The sequence below is a fragment of the Protobothrops mucrosquamatus genome, unplaced genomic scaffold (genome assembly GCF_001527695.2).
Source record: "Protobothrops mucrosquamatus isolate PMUCROS unplaced genomic scaffold, P.Mucros_1.0 scaffold3547, whole genome shotgun sequence".
In the NCBI taxonomy this organism is placed as follows: Eukaryota; Metazoa; Chordata; class Lepidosauria; order Squamata; family Viperidae; genus Protobothrops; species Protobothrops mucrosquamatus.
Window position 1 is genome coordinate 43,892 of NW_015389514.1, and position 17,804 is coordinate 61,695.

Sequence of the window (17,804 nt, forward strand, 5' to 3'; positions counted from 1 at the left end):
TAACTCGATGACTACCTGTACTCATTTTTCAAAATGTACCTAAAGTCAATAATGTACACCTTTTATGTGTAGATTCTTAGCCAAAATATTTGATTGAGAATTACCAATCATCAGCCCTTCGTGAAGTAGTGACAATAGAACTTAGCAAGATATTTTACCATAAAGCAGTTTCGAATTCATTACACAAATAAAACTCATTTGCAAAAATGATTTTCATTTTTTATTGTCAAAACCTATTGTTGAAAAACCCAGTGAAAGAAACAAGAGACAGCAACACAAAACAATACTTCTTACTTTAAGATTCAGAGGTGTATTTCATTAATAATTTGAAACACATACATGAATATCACTTACATTAAAAGCCCATTGCAATGAGGCCAGTGACACAGCAGTCGCTGCAAGGATGGCTATTGGCCAGTGGCCCTGATCTGTTTCTGAGGTCCTTCTTTTATACCTTTTTCCTTTGACCACATACAGATGGTCATTATCTTGCAACATTAAGAAACTAGTTCCTTGTTCTTTCTTGCTGACCATCAATTTCCATACATACCTGTGTACATCTGAAACCACCATCCATATGCTACTATCAGTTCTCTATTTCACACAGTTCTAACTTTCTTGTTCCAAATATACTTATGAAACTGTCTACTTTGCAAAATCATATTACACAAAAAGCAGTTGTATAACAAATTACAAATAGTTCTTCCATATTATGAAAACACTCCACTTTGGTTCATATCTCCATCATGAGGCCTATTTTGATTTACCTAGGCCTAATTATACATAAAGAATCAATAGGCCATATTCTCGCTTCTCACACTATGTAAATTCTCACAGATATTTGCTAAGATGAATAGATGTCCTGATGCTGATTGAGTTTAATGGTTTCATCAAGGCTTATACCTACAAAGTTTTTTCAGAAGTACAACACTATTATTCACAATGAATAATATTGTCATGTGTAATGATTTACATTTTTGTATATATCATTTAAACAGCCTTTTTCGCTAGTTCTGGCAATAAATTTCAATGTATCAAAGCTATAGCTCAAAGTCCTTCTCACATTGAATACTGGAAGTTATTCTTGCAAGACTAAACTAGGACTTACTTTATCCTTGCTGCAATAAATGATCCTTTTCTAAACATATATTCAGTCAAATATTGAGGGTCTTGCCACAGAGAGCAGAGAAACACATGCAGTCTTCTAATTTCTCATGGTGATGCCATAGCTATGATGATGAGATATTGTTGGCTAGTCAGAGAGCATTATAAGAAGGGACTAATTTTCTTCTGAAAGTTGTTAAAGGACTTCCTTTTCATGATGCTTCTTCAGCTTTTCTGCATGATAAAAAAATGGACAAAACTGAGGTTCTGGATGGATTCTTTGGACACGAAAAGTGTAAAGAGTAAGAAATTCCTGAAGAGAACTTCCAGTTGCTGATCATGGGCAAAGTGTAGAAGGATTTCTGCAGAGAGGGAAAGAGTCTGTGATATCAAGCATATGTTATTATGCAAATTCTAATGCAAACAATTTATTTCACATGTACAAAAATCTCCTGACCTATGTGACATAAGTTGTTTATTGTCAGATATCAATTTTGTGGCTTGATGATGTGTGGATGGAGCTAAAGAAAAAGAAATGTAGAAAAGTTCATATTAAAGCTGATTCTAGCCCTATAAAATAAAGTACTACGTTTATTGTATCAGCTACAGTCATAGAACCTTGCAAGTCTACATGTGTTTCCCTCTCCCTCTCTTCATCTTCATGTGAATTAGGAAGGGGCTTGTCTGAGACATTCCTTCAAGTTATTTTCTGGGCCTGGTTTCCAGCTCCTCTTATCTGACAGCTGCTATTCCCTCTTCCCTCTACAGATCCTGGAGGAGATAAACACTGTTTACACTAAACAAAAGATTTTTAACTCAGTTCAAATCATATGAAACAGATAATATATATATGGTTTTCTTAAGAGAAGGTACCGTATATACTCGAGTATAAGCCGAGTTTTTCAGCCCATTTTTGGGGCTGAAAAATGCCCCCCTCGGCTTATACTCGAGTCAGTGCCTCGAAGCAGCCGATGCTGCTGCCGCCGCCACCAGGCAAGCCACGGCGGCTCGCCGCTCGCTCCCCCTCCCCTGGCGCTGCGCTCCGCCTGCTTGCCTGGTGGTGGCAGCGGCACTCACGGCAACTCGCTGCTCGCTCCCCCTCCCCGGCGCTGCGCTCCGCCTGCTTGCCTGGTGGCGGCGGCGGCTTTCACAGCGGCTCGCCGCTCGCTCCCCCTCCCCGGCGCTGCAGCCAAGCGTGAGGGGGAACGCCAGATGCCTCGCGCAAAGGTGGGAGGCCTGGCGATGCTGCGCCCTGCTGGGCGCTCACCGACAGGGCTAGGGAGGCTGAGGTGGCTAGGGAGGAACAGCCAACTGCCGGCAACCAGCCGGAACTGCTGGGGCCGGCCCGTATTGAAGAATATGGCCAAATTTACGCGGGCTGGCTGAGAAAGGCGCACCTCCAGCCTTCTCCGCAACCGGGAGAAGCCCCCTCCCTTTTGCAAGGTCGCCCCCTCCCCGCTTTTGGGGTGGGGGAGAATTGAGAGAGAGAGAGACACAAACACACACACACACAAAGAGGAGAGGGGAGCCGGCCGGCCCACCCGTTTCCCCCTTTCCCTGCGCGAGCGTGTGTGGATTTCCCCCCCCCTTTTTTTCTGCCCGCCTCTCTCGCCCGCCCGCCCGGTCGGAAAAATGTGTGTGCTGAAAAATGCCCCCTCGGCTTATACGCGAGTCACCATTTTTTCCCAGTTCTTTGAGGAAAAATATGTCCCTCGGCTTATATTCGGGTCGACTTATACTCGAGTATATACGGTTAGATGGAATTGGCATCAAAGAATACTTCTTATGCACAAATAATGTGCATATGTAAAATATGTAAAAATAATGAGATTTTGAATTTTAGAAAAATATATTATAAAATGGTGACACCATATTTTCTCTAAAAGACAAAAAAAAAGGGAAAAAGGAAAATAAAATGTAAAACCACATTTTGCCTCGTAAAAGGGATATGTTCCTGGTTAGTAAGGGAAGAAGGGTAGATCTTGTATCGTGATGAGGAGACAATGCCTTACTTTATCTGTTCTTCTAGTTTCTGGGAGTTGATATTATTTTGACCTTCTGGATATTCATAGAAGTGCAACCCAATCCTAGATCCGCAATATTTGTGAGAAAAAAAACCCAGTGTACAAATAGTATCCCTGATATGATTAGTTAATGGTTATTATTATTAAACTCCAGAGTAATTTAAGGAAAGTATTGGATAGCTGCTAACCTTTGGACATAATTAATGCAAAAAAGATATGTCAGATAGCAAAAGTAATTTAATTAGATATCGAAATTCTACACTGCCAATTTCACCTGAGTCACTCGGAGTCATTTACAATAAAAATACAGTGTTAAGACCTAGAAGAATGAGGAAATGGTTTACATAACAATTTTATTGTTAGCTTCTGTATACTTATCCACACTGATATTTCCTTCTGAAGAGTTGAAAGGACTGCCTGAAAAGCTGAACTATTGATTGATTTGTTTGTTGTTGTATCAACACAAAGTTTCCAAGATTCTCATGGTGTCTCCTCTTATCTGTCATTCTTATTCCTCCTCCAAGATTCCTTGACAACAAACAAACAAGCATAAAATGAGGAAGGCATGGTAATAGCAGGAAGAAATCAGTTGCAAAAGCCAAACTGCTGAACTGAGGTTTTGTGGTTCAGACATTGCCTGAAAAGCTATGAACAACTGGCTGCTCCTGGTCATTGCTTTTCTTCTCTGCCCAGGCTGCTCTTCTCAAAATGGTAAGTTAAGAAGAAGAGAAATCAAGGGGTTACTAAGGAAATCAGTTTCTGCTGCATTCATTAAAGGAACAGTTACTTTTAGCAAAAGCAAAGAGTTCCATTTTTCATCTGTGGCTTTCTGGAAATTTGTAATGGCAGATTGTTTAAGAATATCATAGACTTATAAGTACAATCCCCTTCTCGAATACAACATTTTTCAGCAACTGATTTGTGAATAGAAAAATACTTTGCATTAGTATTGGAAATTCACACCCATTTTGAGGGACTTGGTTTGAATTAATAAAGAACCTGCTATGATAATAACCAAGTGATTATCATTTCTAATACTGTACTTTAAAACTGGTGTAAAAGTTTAGTCTTTGATTTCATTGAACTATTTTGTTTAATGGTTTATTTTACTTATAAACAAAAAATCCCCAAATTTGAAATGAACAACTGTAAAAATGGAATATATTTATTGATTATATTTCCCCACCATTTAAACATTTAGATGCTATTATTCTAAAAACATAGATTATAGAGAAAAAGAACTTTTCTTGGCAATAAATCCTACTGAAGATTTCAGACTTAATTTTTTCTGGGCCTATACAGAAGGATATGTCAGTACTACAGCTATCTATACTTTCCCCCAAATCCACAAGAGGGTATTAACTAAATTGGTTCTTTTTCTCTACACTTCCCTATAGATGACATGATTTTTATGCCAGCCTCTATTAATGCTCTGATCTGCCATATAGCACATAATATCTGCATAAGAGCATTGATCATACAGGGGTCACGTCTATAACATTTTATACAAAGGAAATGAGTCTTCATAAGTCAGAAGTTTGAAATGTTAGGGATGTATCTCAGGTTTACATCAGGATAAGTACAAAAGCAATTGGTAGATATCTCACAATGAGAATATCCTTTAGGAGAAGACAGAGGGGAATAATATTCACATTACAAGATTTGCTTATATTGATACTAATTGAGCCTTTGAGCCAGTTATTTATTTAGCACTGTTTCTGTGTGCATTTTAAAAATACTATAAACACATACAACTTGAATGGATGCTCATTAAAACATATTTATTAGTGTCTTTTGTAATCAGTCAGAAATACTGATGGGTGTTTTTGGAATATGGACAAAGTCTTCAATCTTCATGCTTTCATGTTTAATAGAAGGAGGAAAAAACTGTAATGGTCCACCCAGGATTGAGAATGGGGACATTATTACTTTATCTGAGAAGCGGTACAGATCTGGCTCTTCAGTAGAATTCAGATGCCAAAGGTTTTATGCCATGGAAGGCCAGAAAATATCTTTCTGTAACAATGGGACCTGGACAAAAGTGCCCATTTGCCTCGGTAAGTAGAAAATAAAATCTTCATCCAATTTTCATGAGCAGTTCTAAGCATTAGGATCCATTCACTGCTTTCTTTCTCTCTTGCATAAAGATAATTTAATTGGTCTTGTCTGGCAGCAACTCTCCTTTATATATGATTTCACTTCTAAATCTGAGGAGAACTGGCTAGTAGGTGAAAGCTAAATTCTATTATTAGACCTTTGCAACAATATTTGGATTTGCATTTGGATCCTTCTCTAACAGATTTATTCTCTTTGAGATCCCTGTAGGATTCCCACGGCTGAACTGGAAAGGCAGAAGATAGAAGTTAAAGATGGAATGGATGCCTCTGAAAATATATTTGTGCAACATGGACATTCTATAGAGTTGATCTGTAGAACAGGATATGTCCTAGCAGCAGATTCTTCTCAGTCAGCTTCTATAATCCATTGTGATGGGACAACCCCCGTGATTCCTAAATGCAAAGGTGACTCAAAGGATTTAATTTTACAAACCATAGCTAAGTTAGTACAAAAACAGCACACGGCATCCTTGAGAGTTTTTCCAAAATGATTGCTCATTCATCAATGCAGGATAATATATCTGCATGGCAATACCGTTTATATAATTGAATGGTATAGTACAGCTCACATCCATAGTTGAGCTACTATATATTTCTATTTTTAAAGAATTTATAACTGTTACCATACCAAAATCTAATTTAGTTACTGCTAGAGAATATTGCTTTACTTTTGATCTTGGGACTATTAGATTAGTGGATGCCTAATGAAGGACATTTTGCATTTCTAGAAATTTAATATCTCCCAGAAACAGCAGTTTCACCATAGGCATCAGAAGAACATTATGGAAATATTTGTTTGTTTGTTTATGAATTCATGACAGTTGCCTAATTGATAAGAGGATGCCTAATGAGGGTCATTTCTCAATTCAGGCAGTTTAACATCTCCCAGAATCAGTAGTTTCTATATAGGCATAGGAAGAACTTCATGGAGATGCTTGTTTGTGCATTCATGGCATTTCTCTATCATGTTTTTCCTTGTGGATTCTAGGCAACTTACAGATATAAAAATAGGAACCAAAGAATAAAAAATGCACACTTATACACACATGCCCCTGTAGCTCTTCAGTCACCTGTAGGTGAGGAGAGAGACTACAACCCTTATCTTAAGGCAACTGATCCCAGAGGAGGGGAGCTTCAAGGAGAAGACTTGATATCATTCCCTGACCAAACTGATAATTGGGGATCCTTAGCGAAAGATGTCTTGCCATTCAAGCAGTGGTTATTTGGAAAATTCAGTGTCATAGACAGCCCATTCTTGAACCATATCCAGCTTTAAAGGTAGTGAGCAGCTCCTTGGATAGCATCCAGAGGAACACTGGTATCCAATGTAACTTCTACAGCAGTGCTGTAATATTACAGAACTAAGATGACATAGCAAACATGCAATATATTGAATTCTAGATCAGCTGACATTTCCAGGATTCACCCAGGGCAATCCCAGGAAGAGCAAATTGATTAATTACACTTTGTGAAGGTGGTTTCAATTCTCAACAACCACATAGATCAATTTTCTCCAGGACAATCTATCCCAAGTTTGATCCTTTAGATCAGGGGTCTAAAGGTGCCTGGCTGAGGTATTCTGGGAGTTGAAGTCCACAAGTCATAAAAGGGCCACGTTTGAAGACCCCTGCTTTAGATCTTTCAACAATGCATCCATCACCACGGTAACTGAGCTCATCTATAGCATTAGGTAAAAGCAGAACCATTAAAATGTGGAACTCCTAATTTGCAATTCTTGAGGAAAACAACACTGGGATTGAAAGTGGGACTGAATAGCAAATATGGAGGTATCACACCGTAGTTTTACATTTTAATTCAACGTTAAACTGCAGAAGAAGAATAATTATAGCAACTTGCTGAAATTTATTTACGATCTTCAAAATGAATATCAAGCTACTAAAAGCAGTTTTAGTCAGGATAGCTTATTTCACAGTATATTTTAGGTATCAGTGGAAAGTTTTAAATTAGTTAGTACCCATCAGGAGCTGCTGATTAAAATTATCTGATGGTGATATATATATATATTTTCAAAATAATAATATTGTTTTTTCTGTGCTAATACAAAGCAATGCACATCATGTGATATAAGTGCAAGCTTTTCTTTTTTCAATATAAGATATGATTTATTTTCTCTAGAAATTATATGCAACTCTCCAAGAATATCGAATGGCTCTTTCCGACCTAAAAGAAATATATACCATGTCGGGGATCTAATTCAAATTCAGTGTTACAGTGGATTTACCTTTGAACCAGATAATAGAGGACAGGTGGTTGAATGCACAAAAAATGGGTGGTCACCTCCATCAAAATGTGTCTGTAAGTAGAAATTGCATACATTACTATGATTTTGGCCAATTTAACTCTGCACAAGCATAATTTTTCACATTATTTTACATGAATTTCTCTTTCTTTCTTTCTTTCTTTCTTTCTTTCTTTCTTTCTTTCTTTCTTTCTTTCTTTCATCTAGTGGTGAATTATGGCACTACAATTTGATATACCTAAAGGAAACTTGGCTTGAAGCCCAGATTTAGATAAGACTCTTGCTGACCTTGGAAGCTTTCACTTTTGAAGACTGCAGCTGGGAAAAGAAAAAAAAACCTTTTGGGCTGCTTATTGGTGTGGCAGAGATGATGAACTATTTTGAAACTGGCTTGCCTGAACTACGAATATAAATATTAACTGACTTTCAGAGCTGTGTTGTGGAACTATTTCCCTGCAGGAGAAATACACTTCATTAGTTGAGATGATGAATATTTTGGATTACAAATCTTTGATTGATGAACAATTTTTATTATAAAGATCATATTTACCTACATGTGTGTAGCCACCCTCCTCCCCCCTTTTTTGTGTCATCAAAGGGGTGGAGATGGAATGGCCCCCAAGGATCGTGAAAGGGTGAATCAGCCCAAGGACGGGAGGCGCATTCCAGCCTGGGAAAGCAGAGGACGCCCACCTGAGATACGGACACAAAAAAGGGGGGAGGAGGGTGGCTACACACATGTAGGTAAAGGAGGTAAGGAAGAATTAACTCAGTTTGCAGATGAGGCCAGGATTGGCCGGCCGGGACCTGTCATGAGATCTAGGAGCTGTGCGCAGACATGACTGTATTTATAGGCAAGCTCTCCCAGCATCCTGATTATACCCTGACGATGATGACAGTTTTAGGCCATCGAAAGCTTGGTTTTATTTATTAAAACTGTATTGTTTGTCATAGAGCCATTAGTAAACAGCCCACCCAAAGAATCCTTAAGACCATCCCCACCCACTCAGATAAGTAAGCACCAGAATATAAACCGACAGCAAACAGACTCCCTGATATCATTGGCTAATGGTTAACTACATTTGGCTAAAGATTGTTAAACCTCAGAGTCATTTATGAGAAGTGTTGGATAGCTGCAAAGTTGTGGACCTAACAAATACAAAATAGGTATGTCAGATATCAAATGTAATTTAATTAGTTATCAACTTTTTACTGAGTCATTCTGGATGCTTTACAATAAAAATAGAGTGTTAAGACCTGGAAGAATGAGAAAATGGTTTGCATAATAATTTTGCTGTTAGCTTCTGCTATGTATCAATCCTGGAATGGAAGTGCTAATTTTTCCATCTGAGGAGTTTAAAGTACTACCTGAAAAGCTGAACTATTTGTTTGTCGTTATATTCTTATTCCAGTAATATTTCCTCCTTCCAGGTTTCGTGACAACAAATAAACATAAAATGAGGAAAGGACGGTAATAGTTGGAATAAATCATCTGAGAAAGCCAAACTGCTGAAGTGAGGTTTGGTGGTTCAGACATTGCCTGAAGAGCTATGAAGAGCTGGCTACTCCAGGTTGCTGCTTTTCTTCTCTGGCCAGGCTGCTCTTCTCAAAATGGTAAGTTAAGAAGAAGAGAAATCAAGGGGTTATTAAGGAAATCAGTTTCTGCTGCATTCATTAAAGGAACAGTGACGTTTAGCAAAAGCAAAGAGTTCCATTTTTCATCTGCGGCTTTCTTGACATTTGTAATGCCAGATTCTTTAAGAATGTCATAGACTCATAATTAGAATCCCTTATCATATGCAATTTTTTCAGCCGCTGATTGGTGAATAGCATCAGTATTGAAAATTAACACACATTTTGAGGGACTGGTTTCAGTTAATAAAGAATCAGATGCTATAATAACCAAGTGATTGCCATGTCAAATAAAGGCTACTTTAAAACTGATGTAAAAGTTTACTCTTTTATTTCATTAAAGTATTTGTGTTTAATGGTTTTTGTTATAAACAAAAAAATCCCCCAAAGTTGAAATGAACCATGTAAAAATGGAATATATTTATTGAATATATTTCCACATCATTTAAACATTTAGATGCCATTGTTCTAAAATAGGATCTTGCAGAAAAAGAAGACTTTTCCTAGAATAAATGCTACCAAAGCTTTCAGACTCAGTTTTTTTCTGGGCATATGAAGAAGAACATGCTATTTATATTTTCCCCCAAATCCACAAGAGGGCTTAATCTAAATAGGTTCTTTTTCTCTACAATTCCCTATAGATGCAGTGATTTTTAAGACACACTTATTAATGTTCTAGTGTGCCAGTACAATACATAATGTCTGCATAAGAGCATTGATCATACAGGGACCATGTCTGCTGCTTCTGCAATCTTTTATGCAAAGGAGAGGAAACTTCATAAGTCAGAAGTTTGAAATGGTAGAGATGTATCTCAGGTTTACAACTGGATAAATACAAAAGCAATTAGAAGATATATCATGATGAGAATGTCCTTTAGAACACAAGGGAGATAATATTCAAGGGGGATAAGACTACATTTGCTTATATTCATAGTAATTGAACCTTATTTACATCCATGAATCTAGAAGTAAATGCTTGTTTTGGGTAACACTGTCAGAAAACAAGGTCATGTGACCATGAGATACTGCAAATGACCATAAAGGCATCCCAGTTGCCCAACACCCAAAGTGCATACATAGGGTAAGGTTACTGTTGGAAATTTGAATCTGGGTCATAAGCAGCTCCCTGGTAAACTCCTTCAAACTTTAAACAATTGCTAAGTTAAGGACTACTTGTACTGAGGATTAAGTGCCCAGCAGATATTAGTTTCCAGTTAAGAAGGAAATAATGATCTAACTTGGGTTTACAGCAGGAAGTTTGTTATCTCATAGTTCATGAGAATACATAGGAAAAGTGAACTTGTCTAAGCATGTAAGAAAAGTTTATGTAAATATAATTTCAGTATGTGAAGAACCAGATGACATTGCTTTCGGGGAAATTGTAACCATGGAGAAAGCCAAGTATCTGGAAAATGACCGAGTGCAATACAGGTGCTACCCTGGCTATGTCTTGGAAGGACTTGAATGGATTCAGTGTAAAGGACAACAATGGACACCTCGTCCACCAAAATGCTTGGGTAAGCCATCATGCTTTCTTGACTAGTGTAGACCTGGAATAAAATGTAGAATTGTTTCAATAGGATAAGAATTGCAGCTGCCAAATTCTTTGAGAATTAGCTTGAATTTAGATCCAAGGTTTCCCTCTACACTGAAACCACAAACAGTCCTTGTGTCAGCTTCTTCCATTTAAAATCTGCAAAAATGAAACTGACTCAAAATGTTGAATGAGCAAGCAAATCAATGAATACAATTAAATGCTGTTCAATTGGAAGTTTTGCAGAAAACATTTGTTGGGCTGTTTGTTCTTAGCTTGAAACAAACAATATCATCTGTTTGTGCAGGCTTCTACAAGAAAGTTCTCTATGATAGGTCTAAAAACTATAGCAGAATCATAACTTGATTATCATTAATATCATTCTATAACTTGGCTTATTTCATTTTTGCCTGGAACTATCCATTTCGATTTGTAAACCAGGCTGATTTTCTTGAGGGTGGAATAGAGGGAAAACAATGGACAAATTACCTCCCTTCTTTTCTTTTCTTTTCTTTTCTTTTCTTTTCTTTTTTTTTAGCACCATGCAGTATCACAAGACAACAGCTGGTAACAAAAAACTTGTTTGTGTTTGGAAGTCAAAGAAAAAGTCGGTTTATTCAAAGTAATCATAGCCTGCAATTTCAGTGCAGTGAAGGATATGTCCTTGTGGTTCCATCAGTCAGAAAGTGTGTTGACGGTTACATGGATTTGCCATTATGTATCTCTGGTAAGCATGCTGCAAATACGATGGATTCCTTTGAGATTGTAACTAATTAAAATAATTAATATAACATAATGAATATGAACATTTGCTTCTAAAATCCCATTCTTTTAAGAGTGATTTACGAATCACAGAAAGCTAATTGGGAAGAATCACAGAAATCACTCACATTTGACTCAGAGTTTCAGTATCTGAGGGGCTGCCACAAGGCAGAAGGGGCCAGGTTGTTCACCAAAGCACCAGATAGAAAGACGAGAAACAACAGTTGGAAACTGACCAAACAGAGAAGCAACCTGGAACTAAGGAGAAATTTCCTGACAGTGAGGACAATCAACCAGTGGAATAGCTTACCCCCAGAAATCGTGGGTGCTCCAACACTGGAGATTTTTAAGAAGAGACTGGACATCCACCTGTCTGAGACGATATAGGTTCTCCTGCTCCAGCAGTGGGCTGGACTAGAAGACCTTCAAGGTCCCTTCCAGCTCTACTCTACTCTACTCTACTCTACTCTACTCTACTCTACTCTACTCTACTCTACTCTACTCTACTCTACTCTACTCTACTCTACTTTATTCAGCCATTACTTAGATTATCTGTTCAATACATGTATATTGCTGTTTTTTTCTGTGTATATTTTAAAAATAGAATAAACACATGCAGCTTGAATGGATGCTCATTAAAACATCTTTTGGCATCCTTTGTAATCAGTCAGGAAATATTGATGGGTAATCTCAAAGCTTTAATTTGGAATAAAGCTGAAGTCTTTACTCTTCATGCTTTCATATTTAATAGAACGAGGGAAAAATTGCAGTGATCCACCCAGGATTGAGAACGGAGACATTACTACTTTATCTGAGAAGCAGTACAGATCTGGCTCTTCAGTAGAATTCAGATGCCAAAGGTATTATACCATTGAAGGCCAGAACAGATCTTTCTGTGACAATGGGACCTGGACAAAAGTGCCCATTTGCCTCGGTAAGCAGAAAATAAAATCTCCATCCAATTTTCATGAGCAGTTTTAATCATTAGGCTCCATTCACTGCTTTACTTGGTCTTGCCTGCAGCAGCTCTCTTTTATATATGATTTCAGTTCTATATGCGAGGTGACCTGGCCAGTAGATGAAAGTTAAATTCTATTATTAGACTTTTGCAACAACATATGATGCATTTGGATCCTGATTCCCTTCTCTAACAGATTTATTTTCTTTTTCGCCTCAGATCCCTGTATGATTCCCAGGGCTGAACTGGAAACCCAGAAGATAGAAGTTAAAGGTGGAATGGATGCCTCTGAAAATATATTTGTGCCCCGTGGTCATTCTATTGAGTTGACCTGTAGAACAGGATATGTCCTTGCAGCAGATTCTTCCCAATTAGCTTGTGATGGGACACCACCTGTGATTCCTAAATGCAAAGGTGACTCAAAAAGTTTAATTTTGAAAGCCTGCTATCATCAATCCAGACCCCAAATACTTCAGTTTGAGTCTATTTATTGCTAGAGCTGGAATAAGATGCAATTATTTATGTCTTTTACCGGTACAAATATTTTTATCCCTGGATGCACTTTTCTATTCTGAAAGGGCCTAATGAGAACCCTTGGGATATAGTTAAAGTAAGCGAACCCTGAAAATTTGAAGATTGCTGTAGAGGTGAGGTGTAATGAAAGACACACCCATTGGCCATTTTGTGACTAAGTTAGTGCAAAAACAGCACATTCCATCCTTGAGAATTTTTCCCAAAAGACTGTTCATTCATCAGTGAACAGTAATACCTCTTTATGGCAATACTTTTTATATCACCGAATAGTATAGCTGTTGCTTTTACTGACAAATTCCACAGTTGAGCTACTACATGTTTTTAAAGCATTCATAAACACATATTCACACACACACACACACACACACACATCCTTGTAGCTCTACACTCTACACTCACCTGTAGACCAGGAGAGGGCTGCAATCCTCATCTTAGGGCAGTTTTTCCATAGGAGGGTAGTTGAAAAGAGAAGACTTGATATCATTCCTGGGCCAACCTGACAGATGGGGACTCAGTGAATGTTGTCATGCCATCCATGCTGGACAGTGATAATTTGGATAATTCAGTGTATTGATACCCCATTCATGAGCTATATTTAGCTTGAAAGTTAGGGAGCTTGCAATGTATTGAATTCTAAACCAGCTGACATTTCCAGGGTAGTCTCAGGGCAATCCCAGGAAAAGCAAATTGATTAATTACATGTCATGAAGTTGGTTATCAATGCTCAACAACGACATAGATTAATTTTCTCCGGGACAATTTGTCTCCATTCTGGACCTTCAGATCTTCCACCAGCACTGTAACTGAGCCCATCTGTAACACCAGGTAGGAGCAGAACCAATACAATGTGGAGCTCCTAATTTGCAACCCTTACAGGTGGCTGAAAACACTACTGGGATCAATAGTGAGACCTAATAGCAAGTATGGGGTTTTTGAATTGTAGCTTTATAGTTCTATAGCAATTTGCTGAATTTATTTATGGTATTCCAAATAAATACAGCGATACTAAAGATACTTTTAATTAAGATGGCTAATTTCACAGTACATTTTCAATACTAACTGACAGTTTGACAGTTGGTCTGATGATGCTACATATATTTCAAAAATAACAATGGTATTGCTTTCGGTGCTAATAGAAGCAACGCGTGTAATCTGATACTAGTACAAACTTTTATTTTTTCAATATCATATATAATTTACTTTTTCTAGAAATTACATGTAGCTCTCCAAGAATATTGAAAGGTTCTTTCCGACCTCAAAGAAACATATATAATGATGGGGATCTAATTCGAATTCAGTGTGACAATGGATTTACTCTTGAACAAGATAACGGAGGACAGGTGGCTGAATGCACAAGAAATGGATGGTTACCTTCACCAAAATGTGTCCGTAAGTAGAACTTGCATATATTACTATAATTGTAGAATGGCTGATACCTTTAACTCTGCATAAGTACACTTTTTAATATTATTTTACATGATTTTCTAATAGTTTGCCTAAAAAACATATTTCACTCGGAACCTTTTAGCACATTATACACATATCTAAAGTATTTAGTTGTAACAGGATATAGGGGAGACATGATAGGCAGATGTGTTATCAGAACAGAACAGACAAAGTTATTTCATTGCCCCTCAAAAAGATTATTTCTAGATACAGTATGTGGGAAGCATGCAAGAAACCTGTTTTAAACGAAGTGTGGAATGTCTGCTTGTCAAATAAAGAGAGATAATCAAAGATATGCAAATTCACAGGCAAATAGATACACATATCTTAAAGGAGAATAATAACATGAACAGTATTACTTTCTCTTAGCAAGCGAATAGGCCTATTATAAACATAGAACATAGATGCATAGAAATGTTTCCTACATTTTGAACTGAAGAAATCTCAAAGCTAAAATTGTAACAATGTGAAATAGCACTGTTTTATCTGTGGAATGATATCCTCATATCTGAACCACACATGTTTCAGTATCTTAAGCTTAGAACTGGAAAGAGAAATAAGGATGAAGGAAAAAAGACTTAGTGAAAGGATGCACAAATTTTCCTGATGAAATTACTCTACTAGAAGGAGAAAATATTAGCTGAGGAAAGCATTTTCTTTTAGCAGCAAAGCAATATAAGTTAGTCCTTATTATTGAAGCAAACCTTGTGAAAAGATCCTTGGTGATGAATATTATCAGAACTCCTGCTCATTTAATATTGTTGGATTCAGCATGCCAATCAAAAGATGCCTTTACTTAGCGATGTTAGGCCCAAAATTATTGAGGATGATCCATTTATTTGCAGATCACCAACAAGGAAAGAATTGTTACCCCCTTTCTTGTGTCTCTATGAAGGCTTTTATTATATAAAAAGCGTTATGAACTTATTTCTTTCTTACTTTTCACTAAATCTATACTTTAGAGCCAGTTTGGAGTAGTTGTGAAGGTACCACCTAGAAACTAGGAAACTGTGAGGTTTAGGTATGAAAGCCACTGAGTGATTTGGGATCAGTCGCTTTCCATGTTTCTTGAAAATCTTTTTCTTTTTCTTCTTCTCTGCTTCTCTTATCACTTCCTTTCTCTCTGATGTTTTCAGTATTTCTACTTTCCATTTTATCCAATCTGTTTTTTTTGTCCTCAGATTTATTTTGTAGTCTTAAGGGATGAGTTATTTTTTCTATTTCTTGTGAATTTTTTCTCACTAGGATTAAATCATGTTTTCTTGCTTTGTTAAGTTCCATCTTTGAGTCTCTATTTTCATTTTTATGCCCACTTATTTGTTTTGTCTGCTCCTTTTCTGTTGTTGTTTCCTGGAAGTTTTTTTGCTGTAGAGTTAACTTAGAAATAGATTGATTTATATTTTCAAATTTATTTTGGATTTCTTTGTGATTTGAACTCAGTGTTGTTTGAATGAATTGCAGTATACTATATATCTCCTCCTGAGAGGTATTTATGTTTTCTTGGTGTGTTCTATCTACATGTCTCTGATCCATGATGGCCAAAAGTTGAATTTTTCCTTCTTTTCTCCAAATAGCTTTAGAATCCTGGTTAAATAGATATTTGTAATCCAAAGAGTTCAAAAAAGATTTTATTTTCATAAAGTTTATAATTCTCTCTTTGTCTGCAGCCCAGATTGTTGTCTTTTTTTGTCACAGCTGTTCTTTGTTATTAAAGCTTTGAAGGTCACAAACACAGATTAGCTTTTCCCAGGTTTTGGCAAGTTCTCTATAGAGATCATAACTGTCATAATCTTTATCCACCACTAGGTATCAGAGTCTATTTAGTTTTCAATATGAACAATAGTCTTTAAAATGAGAGTTTTAATCATTCAACTATTTTAAACTTGTTCAACATTAAATTTTAGCTTTCAAGTTTATAAATTTATTTCACTGCCCACTCAATCTGCCTATGGATTTTCCAACAAATTGTATACAGCTTTTCTTAGCAGTCTCTTAGCCCATTTATTTGAAAAGAGGCATTCTTCCTCTGGCTCCACTGGTTTCCCAAGTATTTTATAAAGAATTCACATTTTATTAACAGAAGAGTTCACATGTTATACTTTCTTTTTCCATTAGAAGTTGAACGCACCTGTAAGGTTTCTCTGCTCCATGGGAGTTTTGTACCAGAGCAACAGAGTATTCAGATCAATGATAAAGCAAAATATATTTGTCAGGATGGCTATACAACCTCAAAAGGAGAGACTGAGGTAGAGACACAATGCCTTACAGAGGGCTGGAGCCCAGAGCCAGAATGTATCAGTAAGTAAATATAATTCCATTGGAAGATAGATTGAAACTGACTGGCATAGACAAAGACATGGGATCTTGTTCAGTGAAGAATAGCCTGATATCATAACCATTTGTAAATGTAGCTCTTCAAGAAGTCTAACTATAGACTTATAGTATAAAATGACTGTATTTGATCATAATTTGAAAAAAATAACTTGTAACCTAAATATGTGTACACTTTTATTGTAAACATAACAGTTTGTAGAATTTGCATTTTATTTCCTGTCCTCCCAAGAGCTTATGCCACATCACAAAATATCCTATAGATGCAAACAGAAAACATATATTATGGAGTTTGCATTTACAGAGAGAGTTTTATCTCCTTAAACTGGTAAAATGGCAAGAAAACCTGTTGAGAATCTATCATGTTCTCTGCACAACATATAATAAGAACCAAATTTAGTTCAGATTCAAAAGCAAAAACTGCTGAAAGACACAAAGTGCTCACAGAGCGACTGTCTGCAGTACCTTAGATAGCCACAACTTCAGCACACTCCTGAAAAACTATGCATCTGTGTTCAGATGCTAGAATCATGAAAGGGCCAGTGATCCAGTCTGCAAGACCAAATTGTCTAATGTGACCTCCTGACCTGGTTGAAAAGCAACTAACCATGTTTGCCAAAATCGCTAGCGTGAAGCAGTGAGAACCTATTTATAGCAACTCATCATTTGCTTTGTGCATGGGCCTATACCTAAGAGGTCATTCTTTGGTGAGAATTGTTGAGCTTACAACTTAGACTCATGAGAAAATAACAGTGAGACATTAATAATATCCACTCTTTGATTCCTCAGGGACATGCTTAAAGCCACCTGCAGATAATTTTATCTTCAACACAACTAAGCCTGTTTTTTTACCTGGAGATGTACTTCACTATGAATGTAAAGAGGAGTTTGAAATCACTAAAAATAGCATCAGTGACACCGTGGTGTGCACTGAGGAAGGATGGGAACCTACTCCTCCTAGATGTGTGGGTAAGTTAATGAAACACCAGTCTAATAATCCCGTTGTCTAAATCAGTTCATCAAGAATATTTTCCTGATGATTTCCATAATGTTGCATTTACACTTGGGTATACTCAAAAGTATTATAGTCCTAAATTATTTT

The 17,804-nt window shown here is 37.0% G+C and overlaps 1 protein-coding gene and 1 long non-coding RNA gene across 2 annotated transcripts in view; both read left to right on the top strand.

The window, feature by feature from the left end:
• Nucleotides 1–3,691: 3,691 nt before the first annotated feature.
• The window catches only part of LOC114923431 (complement factor H-like), a 47,951-nt gene continuing 33,838 nt past the window's right edge, over nucleotides 3,692–17,804 (top strand). The window contains exons 1-13 of the mRNA XM_029286392.1: nucleotides 3,692–3,839; nucleotides 4,933–5,185; nucleotides 5,444–5,650; nucleotides 7,382–7,561; nucleotides 7,713–7,720; nucleotides 9,318–9,327; nucleotides 10,481–10,654; nucleotides 11,210–11,398; nucleotides 12,185–12,367; nucleotides 12,611–12,805; nucleotides 14,135–14,314; nucleotides 16,487–16,669; nucleotides 17,492–17,671. Of these exons, the coding sequence (XP_029142225.1) occupies nucleotides 3,837–3,839; nucleotides 4,933–5,185; nucleotides 5,444–5,650; nucleotides 7,382–7,561; nucleotides 7,713–7,720; nucleotides 9,318–9,327; nucleotides 10,481–10,654; nucleotides 11,210–11,398; nucleotides 12,185–12,367; nucleotides 12,611–12,805; nucleotides 14,135–14,314; nucleotides 16,487–16,669; nucleotides 17,492–17,671 (1,945 nt within the window). The 5' untranslated portion in view covers nucleotides 3,692–3,836. The remainder of the gene's footprint in view (nucleotides 3,840–4,932; nucleotides 5,186–5,443; nucleotides 5,651–7,381; nucleotides 7,562–7,712; nucleotides 7,721–9,317; nucleotides 9,328–10,480; nucleotides 10,655–11,209; nucleotides 11,399–12,184; nucleotides 12,368–12,610; nucleotides 12,806–14,134; nucleotides 14,315–16,486; nucleotides 16,670–17,491; nucleotides 17,672–17,804) is intronic.
• LOC107297821 overlaps nucleotides 16,571–17,804 on the top strand; it is a 2,693-nt gene continuing 1,459 nt past the window's right edge. Inside the window, exons 1-2 of the long non-coding RNA XR_001549139.2 lie at nucleotides 16,571–16,669; nucleotides 17,492–17,671. This is a non-coding gene — a long non-coding RNA (uncharacterized LOC107297821). The remainder of the gene's footprint in view (nucleotides 16,670–17,491; nucleotides 17,672–17,804) is intronic.